General features: G+C 39.9%; 2 protein-coding genes across 3 annotated transcripts in view; one reads left to right on the forward strand and one right to left on the reverse strand.

Annotated features, from left to right (window-relative positions):
* Positions 1 to 304: 304 nt before the first annotated feature.
* Slco1a2 (solute carrier organic anion transporter family member 1A2) overlaps positions 305 to 22,268 on the forward strand; it is an 82,843-nt gene continuing 60,879 nt past the window's right edge. For both annotated transcript variants that reach the window (XM_048432562.3, XM_048432563.3), the window contains exon 1: positions 305 to 530. The gene's annotated coding sequence lies outside the window, so the exon portion shown is untranslated. The remainder of the gene's footprint in view (positions 531 to 22,268) is intronic.
* Positions 13,982 to 20,994, reverse strand: Iapp (islet amyloid polypeptide). The gene is made up of 3 exons (XM_048432568.3): positions 20,857 to 20,994; positions 20,461 to 20,555; positions 13,982 to 15,954 (listed from the first exon to the last, which is right to left on the reverse strand). Exons 2-3 carry the CDS (start codon positions 20,538 to 20,540, stop codon positions 15,756 to 15,758), a joined length of 279 nt encoding a protein of 92 aa, XP_048288525.1. The 5' UTR covers positions 20,541 to 20,555; positions 20,857 to 20,994; the 3' UTR covers positions 13,982 to 15,755.

The following is a 22,268-nucleotide window of genomic DNA, read 5'->3' on the forward strand; positions in this document are numbered from 1 at the left end:
ATATCACTCCTAACTTTTCTCTTTGGCTAGCTCTCCAAGCCTCTGTGCACATCTTTATTCATTGAGTGGGCAGTTATCAATGTACAGGAGGCTTATTAAAGGCTTCTTAATCAGAAAAGAAAACAAAGACAATCTGAGGGCCAGTAACACAAAGCAACAGCAGGGAGTTTTCTGTGGTCTTTAGACAAGATATTCCAATGGGAGCCAAGGCCACTGAGGAGTTAACTGAAATCACAGCTCAGGAAGGCGGAGTCCCAGGCACCAAGTGGCTAATCTTGGAGTCTGTTTCCAAGATTATAACCTGTTTTATGCAACCCTCAGAACCAAAGAAACTTTAACAAAGGATTAAAAGTTATGTAAACAAAGATCCCTTTATTTACCCCTCTGCTTCTCCAAGGAGCAGGCGGCTCCTGCCTGCTCTCTGCAGGGCTTCTCTCCTATCAGTCACTCAGTAGGTAATTTGCGGCAGTATTGATGATGCATTTACAGACCAGAAGCACCTGTCAATGGAAATGGTGAAGAGTGCTCAGGTAAAAGTTGCTCATTTCCTCTGATTGTTGTGGGTGAAATCCAGCAATTTTTTTGCTTGGGAAAACGCAAAGTAGATTTAATCCTAAATTATAAATTTAAGATTCCTTGAGTTTTCTAATATTTGGTCTTTAAATTCCTGATAATGACAGCAATATATTCAGTATTGGATTTATTCTGTGCAATGCAGCATAATTGTTTGTTCCCACACAAAGTCTGGTGTACCTGGAGTTTTTCAATGTGTAGCTACAAGTGGTTTAGAGGATAAGGAGAGAGTCTAACTGAATCTCAGCAGTGTTGCTTTCTGTCTGCTTTGTCAGTGTCCTGGAAGGCCTCCCCTCCTTTATCCAGTTCCTCTACATCAGTCTTTCAAACTCCTATAAGTCTTGTTTTCTTCATACCCTTCAAGTCTAAAACCCGGAGCTCTGACTGCCCATATTGTCCACACACACTGGCAACAGTCACACTCATAGGCATTTCTGTTAAAAATGACAAAGCAAGTCAACTACTTTAAAACAAGCAGAAATAAAAGCACAGCTGGTTGCTGGTTTTCTCATATTTCTTTCTGTATTCACGAAGAATGTATGAAAGCATATGTCATTACATGTAACTGTAGACATGCTTTCTTTCTTTCATGAGTTTAAGACCATTTGATATGCAGGATTTGTTGCTATTTTCATTTAATGCTGCATCCTGGAAAGTTTTCTGTGTCAGCATGCATATCTAAATCATCCTTGTCCTTAGGTGACAACAGGTGTGTCCCCCAAAGTGAGAGCACAGAAGCCTGGTGTCCTGCAGTTCACAGCCCCACCAGTCCACACACTGACATTGGGTATTGGGCATCTTTTCATTTCCTTCATTTGCTGTGTAAAACTGGAGCATCCGTTGTTTGGGGCACATTTCCTCAGCACCTAATCACCCCTGTAAATCCTCACCAAATGTGTTTCTTTCCCGTTTACAGGATTTTTTTTCTCCCACGTGAGAGTCACAAACTTTGCTTTGCATATACGTTCCAGACCTTTCTCCAAGACATCATTTTTACTCTGTCTATGGCGCGTTTAAGCCTGTGTGTTATTGGATCATTGTGCAGTAGATCCACATTTTTCATTATTTATTTCAATCAACTTCTAATTTTTTTAATCTGGAAGTCTCTGAGATGCTTCAACACAAATTTAAGACAAATTGAAAAGCTTTTGGAAAATTTTGCGTCTAGATTGATGAGACATTTTCTCCATGATTTGATAGTGTTTAAAAAATGAGAGTTTATTGTCCTCTGAGCAGGAGTATTCACTGTAAACAAAGGAAACAGCTTCCTAAGGTGTAGGGTGTTGCCACTTCAATGGCTTTGGAGAACATTTAGAGCCTTTCTTCTACAAGCACGTAGGTATTATGTTTTTAAGAATGCAGTGTAATCCCCGGTAGGAAAATTAAGTACAAAACAAAATTATTTGGCTCCCACTACATAGGACATTTTCAGGAAGCCTGGCCTCATGAGATGTTCCCTGGGGAAGAAGCAGAGTGAATTCTTTGATAAAGGGGGAAGGAAAGAATGAACATTTCAGAAGGTGAGAGATAAGACTTTCATCTGAAAGGTGGGAGAAGAAATTACACAAGAGGAGGCTGGGAAGACAGACAAACATGCTGTCTAAACTGTGGCACATTTCAGATTGGTTTTGTCAATGTTTTGTTGGGAGGAAATTGAAAAAAAAATTTCCTTAGACTTAATAATTCCCGTGTGGAAAATGTTGTGGGTACTAAATATTCACATTTCTTAGTTAGAACACAGGTTTTTAAACTATCAGTGAGCTTATAAAGCTAGTAGACATAATGAGTTTTATGGAGCTGGCAAGATGACTCACTAGAAATGAAATTTTGCTTCCAACTTGAAGATTTGAGTTCAAACCCTGGGACCTACATGGTGTAAGGGGGGAAAAAAACTGATTCCTCCAAGTTGTCTTTGAACCTCTACCTAGCAACATATACCCACGAATGAATGAATGAATTTTGAAAGACCCCTGTGTTCAAAGAGATGGAAATTTTTAGTGATAATTGAACTGTTCTGTGCTCCTCGCTCCATGAGGCAATGGCAATGTTCCTTCTCCTGAATTCAAGTCCAGTGAGCAGGACTTTAAGAAGTATACTCTAAGTTTCTATCTGTCTCCTGCAGTTTGGAGGACACTGGCGACTGGTGTCAGACTTGGGTTTAAGGAATCCAGTCCAAAGTTTAGGCCTGGACACTATCTCAGTTGGTAGAGTAATCGCCTAACATGCAGGGAGCCCTGAATTTGAACCCCAGCACAGCATAAAATCGGGTGGTGGTGCTCTCCTGTCCTCTCAGCACTCAAGAGGAGGAGGCAGGAAAATCAGATGATTAAGGTCAGAGCTAGAGAGATGACTCAGCAGTTAAGAGCACGACTTAGACATAGACACGTTTCCAGAAGACAGGGTTCGGTTGCCAGTAGTGTATGGTGACTCACGATCACCTCTAACTCCGTTTCAGCAGATCTAATGCTCTCTTCTGACCTCAATAAATACTGCATGCATTTGCTGTTCAGACATGCATGCAGGCAAAACTCACATATGCATAAAACAAAAATAATCAAAAATCTTAATTAAAAAAGTTCAAAGTTATCCTCAGCTAGTGAATTTGAGGCCTTCCTGGGATACAAAGAATGCCATATTTAAAAATGGGTATGACTGATGCAGCCATCGGGTGAAATGAAGAGGAATATATTTAGTTTTAAGATTTTATTTATTTGTTTGCTTATTTTATGTGAATGGGTGTTTTGTCCACAAGTATGTCTCTGTACCACATGTGTGCATGTAGGGATCCTTTAGGACTGGAGTTACACATGTGGGTGCAGGTGATCAAACCTGGGTCCTCTGTAAGAGCACCCAGGGCTATTAACTGCTGAGTCATCTGTCCAGCTTCATGAACAGAGTCTATATTTTAAAAGGTTCCCTTTTCCAGTTGGGACCAGAGGGATGACTGGTAGGAGTTTGGGGCTCTCTTAGAAAAGAGCTGAAGTGTATGGTGTAGAGATGAAATCTCAAGAGCAAACACTCTACAGCTACAACTGCAGGAGGAATTGTGTGCAGCTGCTAGGAGCCTTGCTCCTCATGGGTCTAATGACCTGGGATGGATGTGTGAAGTCTCAAAGGAGTGGAAACCCAGGGCCACTTCTATTAACACAGTATCCACAGTTTGCACACACAGTTTCCCAACCATATTTGTTTCCTTAAGTTTCTAATAATGGTTACAATAATTGCCAGTTTGTTCCCTTATCTCATTCTCCTTCTGTCCCCAGCTTTCCCACCAGTAATCATTACCTACTTGGTTCTTAGTTTTAATATTAGAGGCCTAAGCAGTACAGCAAGCAACAAAGGATGTTTTCCAACTAGGCACACCTACAGATAGAACAGTGTGCCTGGTTGGCAGCATTTACGGTTACAGAAGCATGTAAAGTAAAAGAGAATTTTGCCTATAAAGGTTAGTGAATACCTCTGGTCAGATCTGAGTTCTCAGATTCAACTCATCAGCCAAGGCTTCATCAATTCATTCTTCATTCTATTCTACTCTGTCTCCTAGGAGAGATATACCAGGTTTTCTCCTATCATCCTGCACACTATGTAGCATAAAAGCCTATTACTAACAGTTGTCACTGCTTATGTCTTGGGTTCATGTCCCCTTCCTTTCTGCAGGAAAAGAAGGAGTGTTGACTCCTACAGTTTTGGCACAGCTATAGAAATGAGGGCATTGTGGGTTTCTAGGATTCTGTTTCATCATTCCCTGTTCCTAGACTGTTCCCATTAACTCTTGATATCATCTATGATTAGCATTTCTCCTAGACTCTTGTGGTTAAAATCAGTCTCTCCAAAACAGTTTATAAAAGTTCGTAATGCCATGAACTATTGTGACTTCTTCCAGGCTAGTCACAGGTGTGTTGGAAAGGCAATGTCCTGTTCTTGAGAATCCTGAATTTATGGTTGCCCATCAAACATCAAAGGCTTTGGGAGTTGAATCAGGTTCACTGTGTGTTTTTAACAACATCTCCTCTGGCTCACACAGAGAAGAGTCACCATGGGAGTTTCCCTAGTGAAATAGCCCTTTCATCTATAGCTCTAAGGAAAGGAAACTAGAGGCAGCTAGCAGGATGATTTGTGTAAGGAAAGCAAGGACAGTGGGCAGCACGTATGCTCCTAGGGTCACGCCCAGAATTATACAGTGAACTATTCATCAGCCTTGCCAAAAATGGGTTAAATTCTTCCAGGCCTTGCCAAAAGGAGAACTTGTTCCTGCTATTCTCAGGCCTTGTCCCCCGAAGAAGTCATGTTGCTCCTCGCCTGTAACAACCAGAGGAAATGCTGGTGAAGAATAAGGGCTGGATCTTCACAGCTCTTACTAATGCTACCATGAACAGAAAGAGACATATTTAAACATTGGCCCTAGCCAGGGGAGGCAGGGATGATATGTCTTTTTCACCAAACCCTCCTGTGAAAGTTGATGCAGTAGTTTTGTTTTTTTTTTTTTTTTTTTTGTAGAGACTCAGATGGTTGTGAGCCTTTGTGAGTGCTGGGAACTGAACCCAGATCCTCTGCAAGAGTAGACAGTGCTCTTAACCACTGAGCCATCTCTCTCCACTACGTTCTCTTTGTTCTTTGGAAATCAACAGAAAGTATCAAGGCCAGTTTGATAATCAGAAGTAGAAGTGACCCAATACTCATATTGGAGAGAGAAGGTCAAGCTATGTTTTGACATTACCACATGAAGAAGGCTCATTTGGTCAAGATAGCTGTACTTGCAACCCATTTCTGTAAATGTTACTTGTGGCAAGTGTGAACATGATACATGCAGCATTTTGATGGTCAAACATGTATTTGGTATGAATGTCTGCATGGAAGGAAAGGAATATGAGACCATGGATGGGAAAGGTCAGTCAGGACTCAGTCATTGGGAGGCAAGAAATGTCTCCATTCTCCCACAACGTCCTGTACCACAGCAATTTTGCAAACTATTTAAACTATAAATATGTTTCAAAAATTTTAAGAACAGATCTGGAGACTTTTTCCTGTAAATACAGCATTTGGGGGGCTGAGTCAGGAGCATGGCTAAGAGTTCAAAGCCAGTCTAGGCTGAAGAAGTGAAACCCTGTCTTGATAAAAATCTTTTATACAAGTTTCCATTCTTCCTCCCTTTTTTAGATACCATAGAATGAGTTTAAGGTTCTTATTTGCATGCATAAAATACAAACAAGTGAGAATAACTTGGAAACTGTACAGATTGCACATGTCTAGGTATGGATGTGTGTGATCATTGTATGCTTCTCTACCCAGGAGGTTTCTTTATGTGATTGAAAAATTCTCAGGTATGGATGTGTGGGAATCATTGTATGCTTCTCTACTCAGAAGGTTTCTTTATGTGATTTAAAAATTCTATAAAGCTCTTAAACAATCTTTGAGGTAATGCTATGAACATCTCAGAGGAAGTCTTTCATCTCTGTAAGGGATATCTTTTTAAAAAGTTCTAGTGACATATCATTTCTGTATGTGTGCTCCTGGTCTCTAGTCTGCAAATCTTGGTGTTAAATGAAGCTAATTGGTATGGCTACTTAATAGTTGAAGTCATCATGCACTATACTGTCAGAAATATGCACTTTCATAAATATAGCTTTGATTCTGTTAAAATGATGTTTTCCTTTATTTCCATAAGAGAAAAACCTTTATACATATAAAGAAGGACTCAGACATCAGACCATTTCCCATTTTCTAGTCAGAACACTGATTGTTCACTAAGTTATTGCTGGATTTCTCTGTGTTAAGATGTCCTCTTTGAGCCTTCATCCAGCAACTGATGGAAACAGATACAGAGATCCACAGCCAATCACTGGGTTGAGCTCCAGGAATCCTGTTGAAGAGAGGGTAGAAGAATTGTATGAATGGGCAGAGGCAGGAGGTGTTAAAGTCATAACAAGAGAACACACAGAAAAAGCTAACGTGGGCTCATAGGAGCTCACAGAGTTGGTACCGATAGCTAGAGAGACAGCATGGGACCAACCTAAGCTCTCTACAAATGTGTGACAATTGTGTAGCTTGGTCTACTTGTGGGTCTCCTATGGTAGAAGCAGTACCTGACATATTGGATGGCTTTTAGGAACCTATTGCTAATGCTGGGTTGCCTTGCCCAGCCTTTAGACAAAGGGAGGAACTTAATCCTATCTTAACTTGATAGGCCATGCTATTATTGACACCCATGGGAGGCCTGCCCCTTTCTGAACAGACTCAGAGGAGGCGTGGAGTGGATCGTGGGTGGATGGTGGTGGGAGAGAGGTGGGGGGAGAGAATGGGAGGAGAGAAAAGAGGGAATTTCAATCAAGATGCAAATCAATGAATAATTTCAGTTATTTATATATTTAATTAATATATATGTATATGTATGTATGTAAAGATGTTCTCCTTGAGTATGGGGAGGCAGCTCAGCTGGCAATGTGCTCACCATGCAAACAGGAGGAACTGAGTCTGGTCCTCAGAGTCCATGTAGAAAAGAGCCAGGTGTGGTAGCATGGCTTTGTCATGGTGGAGAGGTGCGGCTGCGTGCGTCCTGGGGCTACTAGCTAGGCAGCCAATCTCACCTGAGTTTGTGTTTATTGGTGGATAGTTCCTAACATGTTCCTAGAAAACATTAGAAAAGAGAAAATCTTCTTTATGGGTGGTCACAAAAAAGAGAGAAGCCCATAAAGCTTTTCTGACGCTACATCTACAATAAGAAAAGCACAGCGTGACCAGAATGATGAGGACGAATTTTTAAATGAGTCAACTTCATATCCTGTTACCTTCAGGTCTCATAGATAGAAAAATGATTTATTTCAGGTTACTGATCACCGTGACCAAGCCCTTTGTGGGAGGTAACACAGTTATTATCTATCTTGGATGATTCAGCTAATGTACCCAAAAAAGAACCTGAAAGCGAGGTGAGGGCAGTCTCAGATGTTAAGGAAGCTCAACATGTTGTATCTAAAAACAGCCACCCTGTGCCGCCATTCAACTGCAGTGTATGCTTACAGTCGTGAGGTAGAGCGAGGTTGCCTCTCATCCAGATGTGTTCCAGAACCTAGGCCTGCAGCATTTTACCAGATGTAACTATTAGAATCTCCCAAACATCTTGACCTATGAGTGTTTTTTTCTTTCTTGCTGTTTTGCTCAAAAGACTTGGAAATAGGCTGGGACCAAGCGTGAAAACTGTTGATTGATGTTTATCTTCAACATCCCATGATTTGAACAATCCCACAACTTTCCAGAGTGCAAAAATGCACTGTTATTCTGTCAAGTGTTGTTATTTACTGAAGGCCTCTGCTGTTCTGTGTCCTGTCTTCTCATTTCTTTACATGTATATGTGTACATCACCATTTCACGTACAAAGGAAGAAGCTGAAGCCAAAGAATGCTAGGAATGTACACATTGAAAACATGCCCAGGATGCTGAGAGAGCCTTGCTTTGTTCTCAAAGCCTGCACCTCTCAGCATGCCATTTGCTCAGCATGCCAGTGGCCAGACTATTATTACTTTTAATGCCTTATTGGTAACTGACTTTTGACTCTTTACCATCTTAATAGAAAATCCGCTGTTTGCTTTAATATTTGGAAAGCTGAATACACTTAGGTAGAAAGTTCCGTGTAAATACTAAACTCAATATCAAATAAAACTCTAGAGCCAGACTTGGAATCTTTTCATACTCCAAGGGCTGGTCCTGTTTCCCAACCACTTCACCCCTCAGTATTTAATTCTCTAGGAACCGTCTGGAAAGGGCGTAGGGGCTCCTAGGTACAGCCCAAGACTCTCACCTTGTTGAGGGAGCCTCAGAGAAGAGAATTAGCTTCTATTGACTTTTTCCTATCTCCTCCCAACTGACAGTCTAACCCCAAGGTTAGAATTTCAGGATCTTCAGTTGCAAAGTGGGAAGTGAAGCTGTCAGTCTGTGTCAGGCCTGCTTATGTGAAACAAAATGGCTGTGAATGTGTGCGCAGCCCAGAGCTGCACAGAGACGTTGGGGAGTGGCCAGGACTCCTTGGTGCCTTTTTCAGCTCACTTGGAGCCTTCCTTCACCATTTATCCTGTACCTTGTGCCTATCTCTTTACAGCTCTTAGCTCCCTGCTAACTAACTTCAGTTACTATTTGGTAAGAATTTCCCCTACCAGAGGGATGTTTCTTTTAAAGACTCTTGGATTTTAACGTTCTTCTATGTGTCAGAAATTAATCCTCATCCCTCCACACCAGTCCCTTGGTTTTGTTTTGAGGCAGGTCTTTCCGGAAAAGCACAGGCAGGCCTGCCTTAAACAATCCTCCTGCCTCAGCCTTCCAATTGTCGGGGTAGTAGGTGTGAACCATCATGTCCAGCAGAGAATGGATTTCAAAAAGCTGCCCTATTATAAGAATCAACACATGTTTTCTGCCATGTGTAGTACTGTGGGGGTTCACAGTTTTGGCTCCAATCCATCTGGACTAAAGGTCGGAGAGTTCAGACCTATTCTCGTTCCTCGAGGATGAATAACAGGATGTTTGACCAAAGGTGCGGCTACTGGATGCTTTGTTCCTCAAAGGCCAGACAACAGGATGCTTGACTTAGCACGTAGTTACCAGGTGTTTTGAGATGTAAGAAGGGAGTTAGGCTTGCTTTTTCTTTGTATCATGAGAGTCTTGTGCCCTCCCATTTTGGTTGGGGCATAGAAGGACTGAGAGTAATAAACTCGGGACTTTACAGTATCCACTAGAAGACCTCCCCACTCTATCTTCTGCCACTTGTCTATTTCTTTCCTCAATACACACTCCCTTTCTTATGAATGTACAGACCCATGAAACAGGAGCTGACATACAGCCTACATTTAAATATTTACACATACCTATCTGTTGTCTGTCTGTCTATTTATCATCTATTGATAGAGTGAAATACACATGCACAACAATACACACATAAATAAAATTAACTTCACATGTTCGATGGACTCAATTTCCCTTTTTATAATGCCTGATTATGGAGCTGACTTAAAACAAGCTTAATTTGTTAACAGTTTGTTATATATGTGGTGTGATCTCAGTTGTCAACTTAATGAGATTCAGGATGACCTGGAAGTTCAGTCTCTGCATGCTTGTGGGGGATTATCTTGACTAGATTAGTTCAAGTGGGAAGACCCACCCAAATTCCTTGGATGGTATGCTGGTCAGGTTTTTATATAAACTTGACACAAGCTAAAGTCATCTGCGAGAAGGATACCTTAATTGAGAAAATACCTCCATACAATTCAGCTATAACATTTTCTTAATTAGTGATTGATGTAGGAGGGTCCAGCCAATGGTGGGTGGGCCCACTCCTGGACTGGTGGTCCAAGGTTCTACAAGAAATCAGGCTGAGCAAATCATAGGGAGCAAGCTAGTAAGCAACATTCCTCCATGACCTCTGCATCAGCTCCTGCCTTCAGGTTCCTGCTCAGTTTGAGTTCCTCCTGTCCTGACTTTTTTCATGATGGATGGTGATGTGGAAGAGTAATTGAAACACACCCTTTTTTCCCCCCAAGTTGCTTTAGGTCATGATTTTGCCACAGCCTTGGAAACCCTAACTAAGATGGGATCCTTGACTATAGAAGGAGGAGAAAATGAGCTGAATACAAGCATCCAGTGCTCCTACTGTCTCCTACTGCTGATGCCATGTGATCAGTCACATGACCAGCTGCTATAAGCTCCTGCTATTTTGACGTCCCTATCACAATGACCTGACCTCCTCTGGAAGCACAAATCAAAGCAAACACAAACAAACACATACTCCCGCAAGTGCCTTATGTCAGGGTATTTTATCACAGCCTGAAGAAGAGTAGTCAAGGCGTGTGGTAAAATTTCTGCCGACTTAAGTTATGGCCTCCTACTCTTCTAATCTGCTTATAATGAGGATTTTCAGGGCTAGGATTGGGGATCTTTGTTCTAGAGAACAGCAGGAATGTTCTCACAGGAAAGCAAGTGGATTTGCAGAGCCTGGATCTTATATGGTTCTGTCAAATTTTTGTAATTCTAGATGTGATTGTACAGCGCAGACGTCTTTGTGTCTCTTGGCTCTTGGGGCAGGAAACGATCTGGGGGGAGGTGGATTATTGTCATTCTGTTTCTCTCTTTGTTTATCTTTGGGGCTTTCTCCAATATTATTTTATGCCCAGTTAGGCTGCGACCTTTATCAGGTTTCCATTCTTCAAGCACAGAAGTTCACTCTGCAATGCCAAGCCACCCTACCCTTTCTTTGTTTAGACAGTCATCCTGGCTAAAATAGTCATTGCTGATTAAACACAAAAAACACACCAGGTACTTTACTTTAGTCCTAATCCTTAATAAAATATGTGAGAAAGGCATTGCTACCTATGCTTTAGAAAGAGAATGTAAAAAGGTTACACTTTTTAAAATTTCACTGTACTCTACAGCATTATTGTTATACCAAAACGCATTTCTGCATTTATTTACTTATCATTCACAGATGACAGTAATTCTACCAATATGCATCAAACACTTATTTTGTGAAAATAATGAACTTAAATATTGTGAGGATTATAGATCGCTCTCATCTAGCTCTGACCTCGGGAATTTTGCAGCATAGACAGAGCAATAACAACTGAGCGTAATGAGTAGAAACTGTGGACTTCCCCTAGGTAGTTTTGAGGTTATACTCACCACGACAGTATCAAATACAAAAGCAAGTTATATATATAGTTGTCAAGGACTGCGCGGTTAATGTGGAATTGAAGGGAGAGTTGAATGGGCCAGGAGAGGTTCCACATACACACAATGTGTTGCATTTGTGTACAACCCAGTATATCCTAGAGGTGGGAAGAGCACTTTTGAGTGACCGGAACATATGAGTCAGAGCGTGGAGGTATGCCAAGTGTGAGGTGTGAAAGGGACAGAAGTCAGGTGCCTGAGGGTAGCATTTATAGCATCCAAGTTGTCATTGAATCAGAAAAGAAAGTTTGTCCAGTTTTATATCAAGCACAGAAGCAGCACTCTCAATAGCCAAATGTATACAATGCTGGTGAGAGGGCTCAGTGGGTAAAGAAATTTCTGCACAAGCTTGAAGACCTGAATGTGAGTCCTCAGGACCTATGTAGAGCTGGACAGTTGTTTCTGTACTCCCAGAGCTCCTGTGGTCGGATGGGACGAGGAGACAGCCGAATCCCTGGAGGCCCAGCCTCACATAGGGCAGAAGGTGGAGACTGATGCCAATATTATCCTCTGACCCCCACACAAGTACTGCAGCAGGCTTGTGCCCACACCCACACCACACCCACATATCCACCACACATCTCTCTCTCTCTCTCTCTCTCTCTCTCTCTCTCTCTCTCTCTCACACACACACACACACACACACACACACACACACACACACAATCATAGAATTATACCATCAGAATAATTACAATTTGGAAGGAAAAATTTATACTACGAGCAATCTTTCAATGTTGGAAGTATTTAAGTTTGTTAGATTCAGTATTTTTCAGACTTCTTTTTTCCAGTTTGGGTTCTAAAAATATAAGATCATAAAAAAAAAACCCGTTTCATAGTGATCTCAGTGTGAATCTCTTCACAGTTTGAGTATTTTAGAGCTATTGTTGTTTGCCAACTTAGGGGTCATCTCAGAAAGAGACTCACTAAGCAGAGATTCTAAAAGGAGAAGATACAATGTACAAAGGAATGGCGAGAGAAACATTTCTGTTTGTCTGCTTGTTTGTAAAATATAGAAATTACTTGGACCTTTGTGTCTGGATTGTAGTTCTGGACCTATCTTTTTTTCTTTTGCTTTTAGCTATATGCTCTTACATGAGTCAGGTTATTCGTGTTATTCCATAAAAGTTCCAGTATCAAATGGTTTTATGAGGATTAACAATGACACACGTAACAAAGATATAAACGTCCCTAGATACTACCCTATTGCTTTCTTTCAAAAAATATTTTTACTACTTTTACTCTGTGAATGTATGTGTCTATGCATATGACTGCAGGTGCCTGTGGAGGCCCAAAAAGGGAGCTGTAACCTCCTGTGTTTGGGATTGTGTGAGCTACCCTATAAAGGTGCTGAGAACCAAACTTAAATCCTCTGTAAGAACAGCAACTCAGAACTGCTGAGTCATCTCTCCAACCCTTGTTTCTTTCCTTGCAATCTCTTCTGATTTCTTTTTTTTCCAAATGTTCATGACTTAGTTTATAGATCTATGAAGAAAGACAACAGACTTCCCTAAGTTTGGTGAGGCTGAAACATCATAGCAGAAGGATGTGACAGAGAAAAGTTCCTCATCTCATGGCAGCCATAAAGCAAAGAGTGAGTTAGGGCTCAGGAATATACGTGTGTGAGTGTGTGTGTGTGTGTGTGTGTGTGTGTGTGTGTGTATTATCTGTTCCTCTAGATTACCCCTACTAATGTAAAACCTAAATATAATACAAACAAATTATATAGCACATATAATTTAATTAATTTCCTTCCTTCCTTCCTTCCTTCCTTCCTTCCTTCCTTCCTTCCTTCCTCCCTTCCTTCCTTCCTTCCTTTCTTTCTTTCTGGAGCCCTGATTGTCCTGGAACTCACTGTGTAGATCAGGCTGGCCTTGAACTCAGAAACCTACCTGTTTCCCCCCTCCCCCCGATAAAAGGCACACGTCATCACTGCATGGCTATAATATTATTTCTTATACTATAAATACTATTACATAGAGATGTGATGTACAATAAAACTTTATTGAGTTTATTGTGGCACATTTTGAAATAAGCTAGATCTCACACCTCCTGAAACGCTGGGAATGAGGAGTCTACTTTCAAGGCAGGACCAATGGTGGCATATCACAAAGAAATTTAAATGCTTGTTCATTTAAATATGAAACAAAAACCATAATATTCACAAAATTATCTTTTCCTAATCTCAACACTAAAAGCAACAGCAATAGCAAAAGAATTAATTTGGTAATGTAAGACACACTTCATGAAGGGAATTTCAGAGTTCAAATTATGTCTGTAAGACAGATTGTTACTAACAATGAGATTCTCTGTTTTGTTTTCTGTTTTCTTTGAAAGTCTAAGCTAAATGCCTTTAGAGAAAAAGAAGGAAGACATGAAGTTGTGAGTGAGATGTTTTGGGAGTGTTCAGGAGCACTGGAGCAGGAAATGAAGGAATACATATAGTCATAATACATTGCCTATGTATATTAAATACTAAAATAATAAAAATATTATGTCTTTTAGATATTGATTATTTATTATGTATACAGAGTTCTGCCTGCATTCTGGAAGAGTGTATCAGATCTTATCATAGATGGTTGTGAGCCACCATGTGGTTTCTTGGACTAGAACTCAAGACTTCTGGAAGAGCAATCAGTGCTTTTGACTTCTGAGCCATCTCTTCAGCCCCCATTATTGCCTTTTAAAGAAATATTTCCAGGTGTCATGAATCACATCTTTAATCACAGGACTCGAGAGACAGAAGTAGGCAGATCTCTTTGAGTTTGAGGCTATCATGGTCTACATAATGAATTCCATGATATTCATGACTCCATTGTGAGACCTCTTAATAAAATAATATAAGGTAGTATTATAGACAATTGAATACATTAATATTATTTCTAGTGGTTCTATTTTATAGTCAGATAAAAGCATGTAGATTGTAATATTGATTTACAGAGTCATACCATTTGTAGAGAAAGTACCCCACCTTAGCCAAGATAATAAGTTGACATACAAGCATGAGTTCCAAGAATCTGTGGTCTTTTAGTTGAAGACATAAATAGTAGAAGACAGGATACTTTTGAAATAGTCTGGATATAAATATGGTTGAATAAATATTCAACAAAGCAAAGTCATAGACATCACTAAAACTCACAACAGAAAATATAATGAACCCCTCATGGACACAAACCACCTTTAACATTAAAAACAGATATTTGGTAATAGCAAGCACACTAAAGAGCAGAATTTTAAAAAAATTAATTAAATCAGAGCAAGATTTTGTATTGTTTTTGACTAGATATCAAGCACTTGATTTTACCAATATTAGTAAAGACTCAGGAGCCAGATGCGGGGGTGAAAGCCTGCTAGCTCAGAAAGGCAGAACAAGCACCTGATTGACCTTCCTCCCCCACCAATGAACGAGAATGTAAGGATATAAGGCCTTTCTCCTACATAGTCTAAAAACAAAACAAAACAAACAACAAAACCCTCAAACCAAATGTCCCTCCCTACTACTTCTTGCGTTTCTCGCAATCCATCCTCCTGATTCCCTCTTACTCTGTATGGCTTTTTAATGTTCACTTCATTTCAACTGGTTGCTTGCTCCACCTCTTGACTTATGGTTGACTTTATTTACTCTTGTTTACAATAAGCAGAAAGCTCTTGAATTAAAGATGTGTGCTAGGGCTGAGCCACACCACAGCTAGAAACAGGTTTTTCCAATAAATAACACAAGCTTTGGGTTCACAGTGTGATCAAATATCCTGCAACAATTTTGCTAATTTATTTTGAAATGGCATCTGAACAGGTACCTAGAATATTTGTCTTTCCAGTGTTCAAAATCAGAGTCTTATTAGTAACCATTAATGACTTGTCAAGTTTCATGTTTCTATGATCTCCTTTATTGTTAAACTTGAATCACAAAGTTACAAGTTAGAAAAAGAAGTTTTAAGTATTTCAAGAACATGCTGTGTAGCATAAATATTGAAAACCCAGAGACTGATGTTGGGGCTTGGCCTGAAGGTCAGAAAAACAAAACTGTAAGCCCCTTCTACCTCATTCTAAAGTGGCGATCCTGCCTCCATGAATCTCAGAATCAGACTGAGTGCTGTCTCCTCCCACTTTATATTCCTCTCTAAGGCTGGGATTGTAGGCGTTCATCACTACTGCCTGGTTTCTATGGCAAACTAGTGTAGCTACTGGTATTAAAGGTATGTGTCACCACTGCTTGGTCTGTAAGGCTAACCAGTGGGCCTGTTTTACTCTCTGATCTTTAGGCAAGCTTTATTTATTAAAATACAAATGAAATATCACCACATTATTGCGTTCAGCCTGAACTTGATCAGTCTTCAGTTTAAAGCAGTTCTTACACACACAGACAGAAAGCATGGGACACATCATTGTGCATTCACAGTGGAAATGGAAAAGGCACTGTTAAATTACACCAGAATATTTACACAAAAAGTAACAAGAGATGAAGAAGCACATTGACTCTAAAGGAGTAAGAAATCCAAAGATTCCCTGTTTGGAATCTCTGCCGTATTCCTCTTGCCGTATGTGTTGGATCCCACGTTGGTAGATGAGAGGACAGGACCAAGGTTGTTGCTGGAATGGACCAAAAAGTTTGCCAGGCGTTGTGTGGCACAGGTTGCAGTGTTGCACTTCCGTTTGTCCATCTGGTGGTTGGTTCCGCTGAACAGACAAGAAAGAAGTAGCAGGTTGAGAGGCACCCATTTCACCTACACTGTTCCATGCAGTAAAAGAGGGGAAGGACTTTTATAGAAGTCACTCAGGACTTTGGGCATTTATGTAGAATAATGTAGAAGAACATGTAGACGAATCAAAACTACACAACACCTTCCAGTGGGGTTAGCTTTGCAGTTCACAATGCAAGGAGTAATCTCTTTGGATATTTGGCACATGTTCTTATAATCTTATATTCTCTAAGTCTTGTTGGCTGACTTATTTTCTGTGATGTATAAAAGATTTGGAATGTGTGATTTGTATCTAGCCTGGAATATATAGAGATTCTAAAGGTGCGTTTATTTCCCCTATCCTTTTGACAAAAATTAAACAATATTTTGATGTTTTTTAAGATTACTCAGTTAACGGGAAAAATATCATAAAGGAATTCTGCCATTTGCAACACTGAAGACATTGTGCAAAGTGAGATAATTCAGGTATAGGAAATTACATATTGAGTGAACACATGTGAGACTCCACATGTGGTCACGTTTGTGAGTCAAATAGTGGAATGCTGATCACTAGGTAATGGGCGAGGACAAATATCTGGTTACTAAGCAATAGGCAGCAAGGTGAACATATTCTCAAGGTCACTGCTCTGCAGTTTTTCCAGCACTACACAATTTTTGCGTGCTAAAACTTTTTGTAAGAGCAGATCTCACACTGAATGTTATTAGTACAAGAAACATGATAGAGACATTGAAAAGACAAATAAGGTCTGGGAATGGTGGTGCATACCTTTAATCCCAGCACTTGGAAGGCAGAGGTTGGTGGATACAGAGTGAGTTCCAGGACAGTCAAAGCTACACGGAGAAACCATGTCTTGAAAACAACAACAACAACAACAAAAAAAAACCCCAAAGAACAACAAAAAACCCAACAAAAGACAAATAATATTAGACAATTAAAAGATCGTCTAAGTTGCTATAGAGTTACAGGAAAAATGAACTGATCACTGTCCCAGCACTCACTGCTTCATGGTAGTGCGTGGCATGAATATATAGAACTTTGCTTTTCAAAAATTTTAATGTTAGGGCTAGACTGCAACAATTGGAGTCTTTGTATATCAAGGGCATTAAGATCACCACATTTTTAGCCACCTAAACAGCTGAACGATAACACTAACAATAAATCAAAAATTGTAAATGTGATTTAAAATTCACTTGAATTTTGACTTATTTATTTATTTATTTATTTATTTAGATATTTTTGAGCCGAGTCATGTAGTCCAGACTGCCTCCAACTCATAATTCCCCCACTCCCCCCAAGTTTGGGGTTACAGATATGTACCACTGATCCTGTATTTGTGCACCTACTTGAGGCATTTATTTATTTATTTCGACTCTATAGTCTGGGAATATCTCATGCCTCTGTTGGTCAGCTTTCTGCTTGTATAAGAACACCTAAAGTAAATCAATGTAAAAACAGGAGACATTTGGGCTTGAAATTTTGAGAGCTCAGGCCAGGGTCATTTGTTCCTGTCACTTTGCATACTAAGAACACATATCACAGTAGGTAATTGAGAGATGAAGCAAGCTGGTAATTGCATGGTATCCAGGAAGTAAACAAAAAGAGGAGAAGAATAAATTATGTTCCCAAACTTCCTTGGGAAACACAAGTTCAATGTCTCCCACCCCCAGCTCTGCCTGTTTCTCAAAGTTTCTACTACCTCTTTCCCAGGTACCATGGTTCAGGGACCAGACTTTTAAGATTTGGGGCTTTGAAATATACTTCAGAAATAAACTTTATCAAAATGCTTTCAAAATGGTATTTTAAATGGATATAGAATAGTAATACTGCCTACTCTGTTGATTTTTAGAGCACATTAGAAAATGTTTTAGTTTTCAGCTCCAGAGGAATCAAATTACAATTAAGATTTAGATACACATAAAGTGGAAAGTAAAAGTTATGGGGTTAAAAAAAATCAATGCCCAAGATTCTGTAGATAATATATAATGGGGACTAATGCAATGAGTGCTTCTTTGTGAAGACTTTGTGGGTGGGAGTGTTGAATCATCATTGCCTCTACAGAGCAGCACCCTAAAACTAAAGTTTTACGTGAATTTTTAAAATTATTTTCCCTTCTTACTGCTGTATTTCCCCCAACTACAGAAAACTTTTTCGTCAACATCAAGTGACCTGACTATTTGTTTTGTGTAAATATACAATAAAGAAGCAGTCAGTACTCAAAAAAGGCCCACCGTGGAACCCGGATGTTTGTTTTAATTTTTTGAATAAAATTCTAACTTTTTAATCTTAATCCAGCATCATCTTCCGGCCTCCACTTTCTAGTGCCAGGAGTACAAGTGTGTGCCACCACACACTGTGAAATCTACATTTTTGTTCTGTATCCGTCTTAAGGATATTATTTGTTCTTTGAAGGCATAGCATACATAAACACTGTATTACAAATAAATGATTTAATGCTTTAAAGAGGTTTGCTCAATGTTTCCAACACAAGACATGAAATTTTAAATAAGATGACTTTTCTAAAAATCATTTTGGTTTAGAGTTTGCTTTGAAACCTGAAAACTGATAGATTTAAGACAGAAGAGAAGATGATCTACCAGTGTAAGGCAATTTCTGTTTGAAGATGTTCTTGGCAGTGATGGGAAGAGACTGTAGAGTTCTTCACAGACAGTGGGACTGGACTTTGAGGATTGATTAGAAGGCAACAAAAACACTTGAAGCCATCTAAATGAAACATTGTCTTATTGAGTTAGCTGAAAACGCCAGCACTCCTCATGAAAGACACAAGAGCTCCGAAGCTTGGGTCACAAATGCACCATTGATTTTCCCCAAGAAACCTTCCCTCTAAAGATGATGAAAGCATGGACAAGACTCTCTAAAATAATCATTAGGAGGTGGGCAGTGATGTGCACCCCTTTAATCCCAGCACTTGGGAGGCGGAGGCACGTGGATCTCTGTGAGTTCGAGGTCAACCTGGTCTACGGAGACAGTTCCAGGACAATTAGGGCTATTACACAGAAAAGCCCTGTCTTGAAAAACAAAAGGAAAAACAACAACAACAACAACAAAATAATCATTAGAATACTGGGTAAGGGTTACATAGTCTTACTTTATGTACTTTTTTCTTAATGACTTGTCTACATTAACATTCATATGTCGAGGTGGGTAACTACTACTGGGAGCTCCTAGTTATCAAACTAGGTTATGTGTGTGTGTGTGTGTGTGTGTGTGTGTGTGTGTATGTGTGTGTGTGTGTGTGTGTATCCCCCATCACCAAAAAGGGAACTGATGTAAAGAAATGTATTAACAGACATTTTAAGGATGTCTTGTGAGTGTGCACAAGATAAATGATCATGAGAAAACAAGAAAATAATCGGACAGGCAGTAATGCTATGATTTATTCCATTTTAGGGTAAAATTCACTGTGTAAGATGTGAGCACCCACAGACGCACTTGGTAGAGGTGCTGAACAAATCTCTGTATGCACTGCAAGAAAAAAATCAATATACTAGCAGACTCATTAAGTAATGCCATTAAATTTTCCATCATGATTCAATTGTTCTGTTTATTAGAAACCTCATATTGGCTTTACAGCTATTTTTAGCTGTGAAAAGGCCAATTGAAAATTACAGTCAGTTCAGTGATTACTGTGTGAAACCAGGTAAGTCTTGAGATGAAAAAAAAACTACCTTTGATGTTTCCTGGTATTAATCACAGCTGGTGCTGCAGAAAATGTCTGCACACTGACACAGACCTTCACCCAAAACACATACTCTAGAGAATAAAAAGAGATGATAATGATACTTCCAACGAGAGATTAAATCACCTGCTCTTCTAAGGCAAATTTAATTTTTTGTGCTGTCCACGAGTGGGTAAGTTTGGTTTCCTAAGAATATACGGAGCAAAACTGAATGAGGCGCAAATTCAGACTTTTTATAATTCTATATAGCCACAACATGGAATGACCAGCAAAGTGCAGATGACTTTTTAACTAATTCTGAAATTTAACTTCTTAAAGCCTTTTATTTGCCTCCCATTCTATAGTTTCAATTTCCAGAAGGAGATGCAGAAGTTTGGATACTTCCAGACTTTTTTGAAGAGGAAAAAGAAGCAGTTTAAATAATCACCCAAATTCCAGCTGATATAAAAAGTATTGCTTTGTTCAGGCCTCTTAGTTTCTTTCAGTACTGGTTCAAACAGTAGGAATGCCTATCTGCCTGTCAGTTTTCCCCGGCGTCTTACTCTGGCTTTGCCCCTGTAGGTTCTAACGAGTTTCCCAGCAAATGTCGCCATCCATGCCCGTCTATAAGAAGTTCTACAGTCAATCCTCAGTCACTGACTTTGCCCTTAAAGAATGCAGAACTAGGAAACCGTTCGGCTTTAAGTACTGCTCATAGAAGGACTGGCTGAAAAACTGAGCATTACAATTGCAATTCTAATTTCCCCACACTTTTCAGATAAAGTCGAGATTTTCAGGTTACCAACCTTCTGACGGGTGTAGCTTTCACGTGGTTTAGTGCCACAGAGAGGATGAGGAGAGCAGCGGACAGTTTGGAGAAGTTCATCGCTTCTCGAGGACCCTGCGAAGAAAACGACATTGAAGTCAAGCTACTTTCTTCAGCTCCGACCGAAGCCGTTTTAAATTAGAACCATCAAAGAAACTCTAAAGTGCAATTTACAAGGTCTTCTGTTATTTTTTACTGAAGCTCGTCAACTTTGAAATGGTTTCAAAATGTCCAATTTCCTTTTAAAAATAACATTACGATTTCTTTTATAATTCACGATTCTTTTACCATCTTTTTGAAGCAATGCCTACAGGTAACACAAAGATTGCTTTTCTTTCAGTCAATACCATCTTTCCAAGCGCAGGATGTTTCTTACCTTTAATGATCAGTGTCAGCAATATCAGAAAAAGGCTCGACAGCCAGAAGGTTCAGGAACCACAGCCCAAGTCTGCATGCACGGCTTGGCAACTGGCAAGCTGTCTTTTATATGCCCCTAGCCCTGCTTAGCTCTGTCACCAGGGAGGCTCTGTCATTAATTCTCATCCTATGGCTGGAAAGTGCTGCATAGGCAGCCAGGGCAGGTGGGCCATCATCACATTAACACTTGGGCAAATATTAGCACAGCTCACACTGACTGCCTTTGTGGGGTTAATGGTGCATTGGGGGAAGCAGACGTTTGGACTTTCCATTTTTGTGAAATGTAAGTGACATTTTCAACTATTAAGTATGATGGTAAGGAAGTGACATTTTAAAGATGGTTTAAGGACTAACAATAAAGCATGCTTATATGCAAAGAGAATGCTAGAGAAATTGCGACATTATAACCCCTCTCTCAGTGCTATGGAAACTCAGAAATAGTTTGTAATACCACTGTAAAAACCATTTTTTAAAAAGCACATACAATGGAAAACTAAATGAACCCTGGGTTTTGAAAGGACTATAGGAAATTTAGAGAGAGCACAGTCTGGGAAGAGCTGGAAGGGAGGGAGAGAAGGGTGGATTTGATCAAAGCACATTGTAAGCATGCATGAAATTCTCAAGGAAAAAACACTCTATCTTAAAAAGACAATAGGAGCCATTTATAAAGAAGTGGAGGCGGCAAAGACATAAAACCAATGATTTCATATCTGCAAGTGTGTTTATCAGGAGTTAGAGACTTCCAGTTGTACATGGGTACACAGGGTTTGTTTGTTTATTGAGTGTGTACATGTTTAAGTGTGGTTTTGAGTGCATACATGTATAGGACCAAGGACAATCTCAAGAGTCATCCTTAGAAGGATTGAATTGTCTCCTTTGAGACAGTCTCTGTCATTGACCTGGCAATTGCCAGACATTTAGGACAAAGGTGCCCTAAAACCCTTCTGTCACCTTCTTACATTCTGGGCTTAGGTGAGCACACTGACACCCCACTGTTCCACATGGGTTTCTAAGTGTGTGCCCTGGTGTGAGGCAAGCGCTTCGCTGACTGAGTTGTCTCCTCAACCCCTGACCTTTCCTCAAATGGATTTTGTTCTGTTATTGCTTTGTGAGAGAAAGGGCACAGGAAAACACATGGTCTTTTTTTGTTCTGATCATATCTTTTGTCCATTTAAACATTTTACTCTGTTTTGACATACAGCCCCATGTTGGCCAGTCTGGTCCTGAATTCCACGTGTAGGCAAGGATAACCTTGAACTCCTAATCTTGCCTCATCTCCCACGTAACAGTATTGCAGTGCCATTCATGGCGTTAGCCACATCTTCTCTGCTGGAAATGAATCTTTATGTTTGATAGGTAGCCTATTACTTT

Source organism: Myodes glareolus, chromosome 3 (genome assembly GCF_982192425.1).
Source record: "Myodes glareolus chromosome 3, mMyoGla1.1, whole genome shotgun sequence".
In the NCBI taxonomy this organism is placed as follows: Eukaryota; Metazoa; Chordata; class Mammalia; order Rodentia; family Cricetidae; genus Myodes; species Myodes glareolus.

Coding starts and splice junctions, on each gene's coding strand:
- Iapp (XM_048432568.3), bottom strand. CDS start 20,540: ATGAACTTCTCCAAACTGTCCGCTGCTCTCCTCATCCTCTCTGTGGCA. Junction 15,955..20,460: donor AAAGCTACACCCGTCAGAAG/GTTGGTAACCTG, acceptor TTGTCTGTTCAG/CGGAACCAACCACCAGATGG.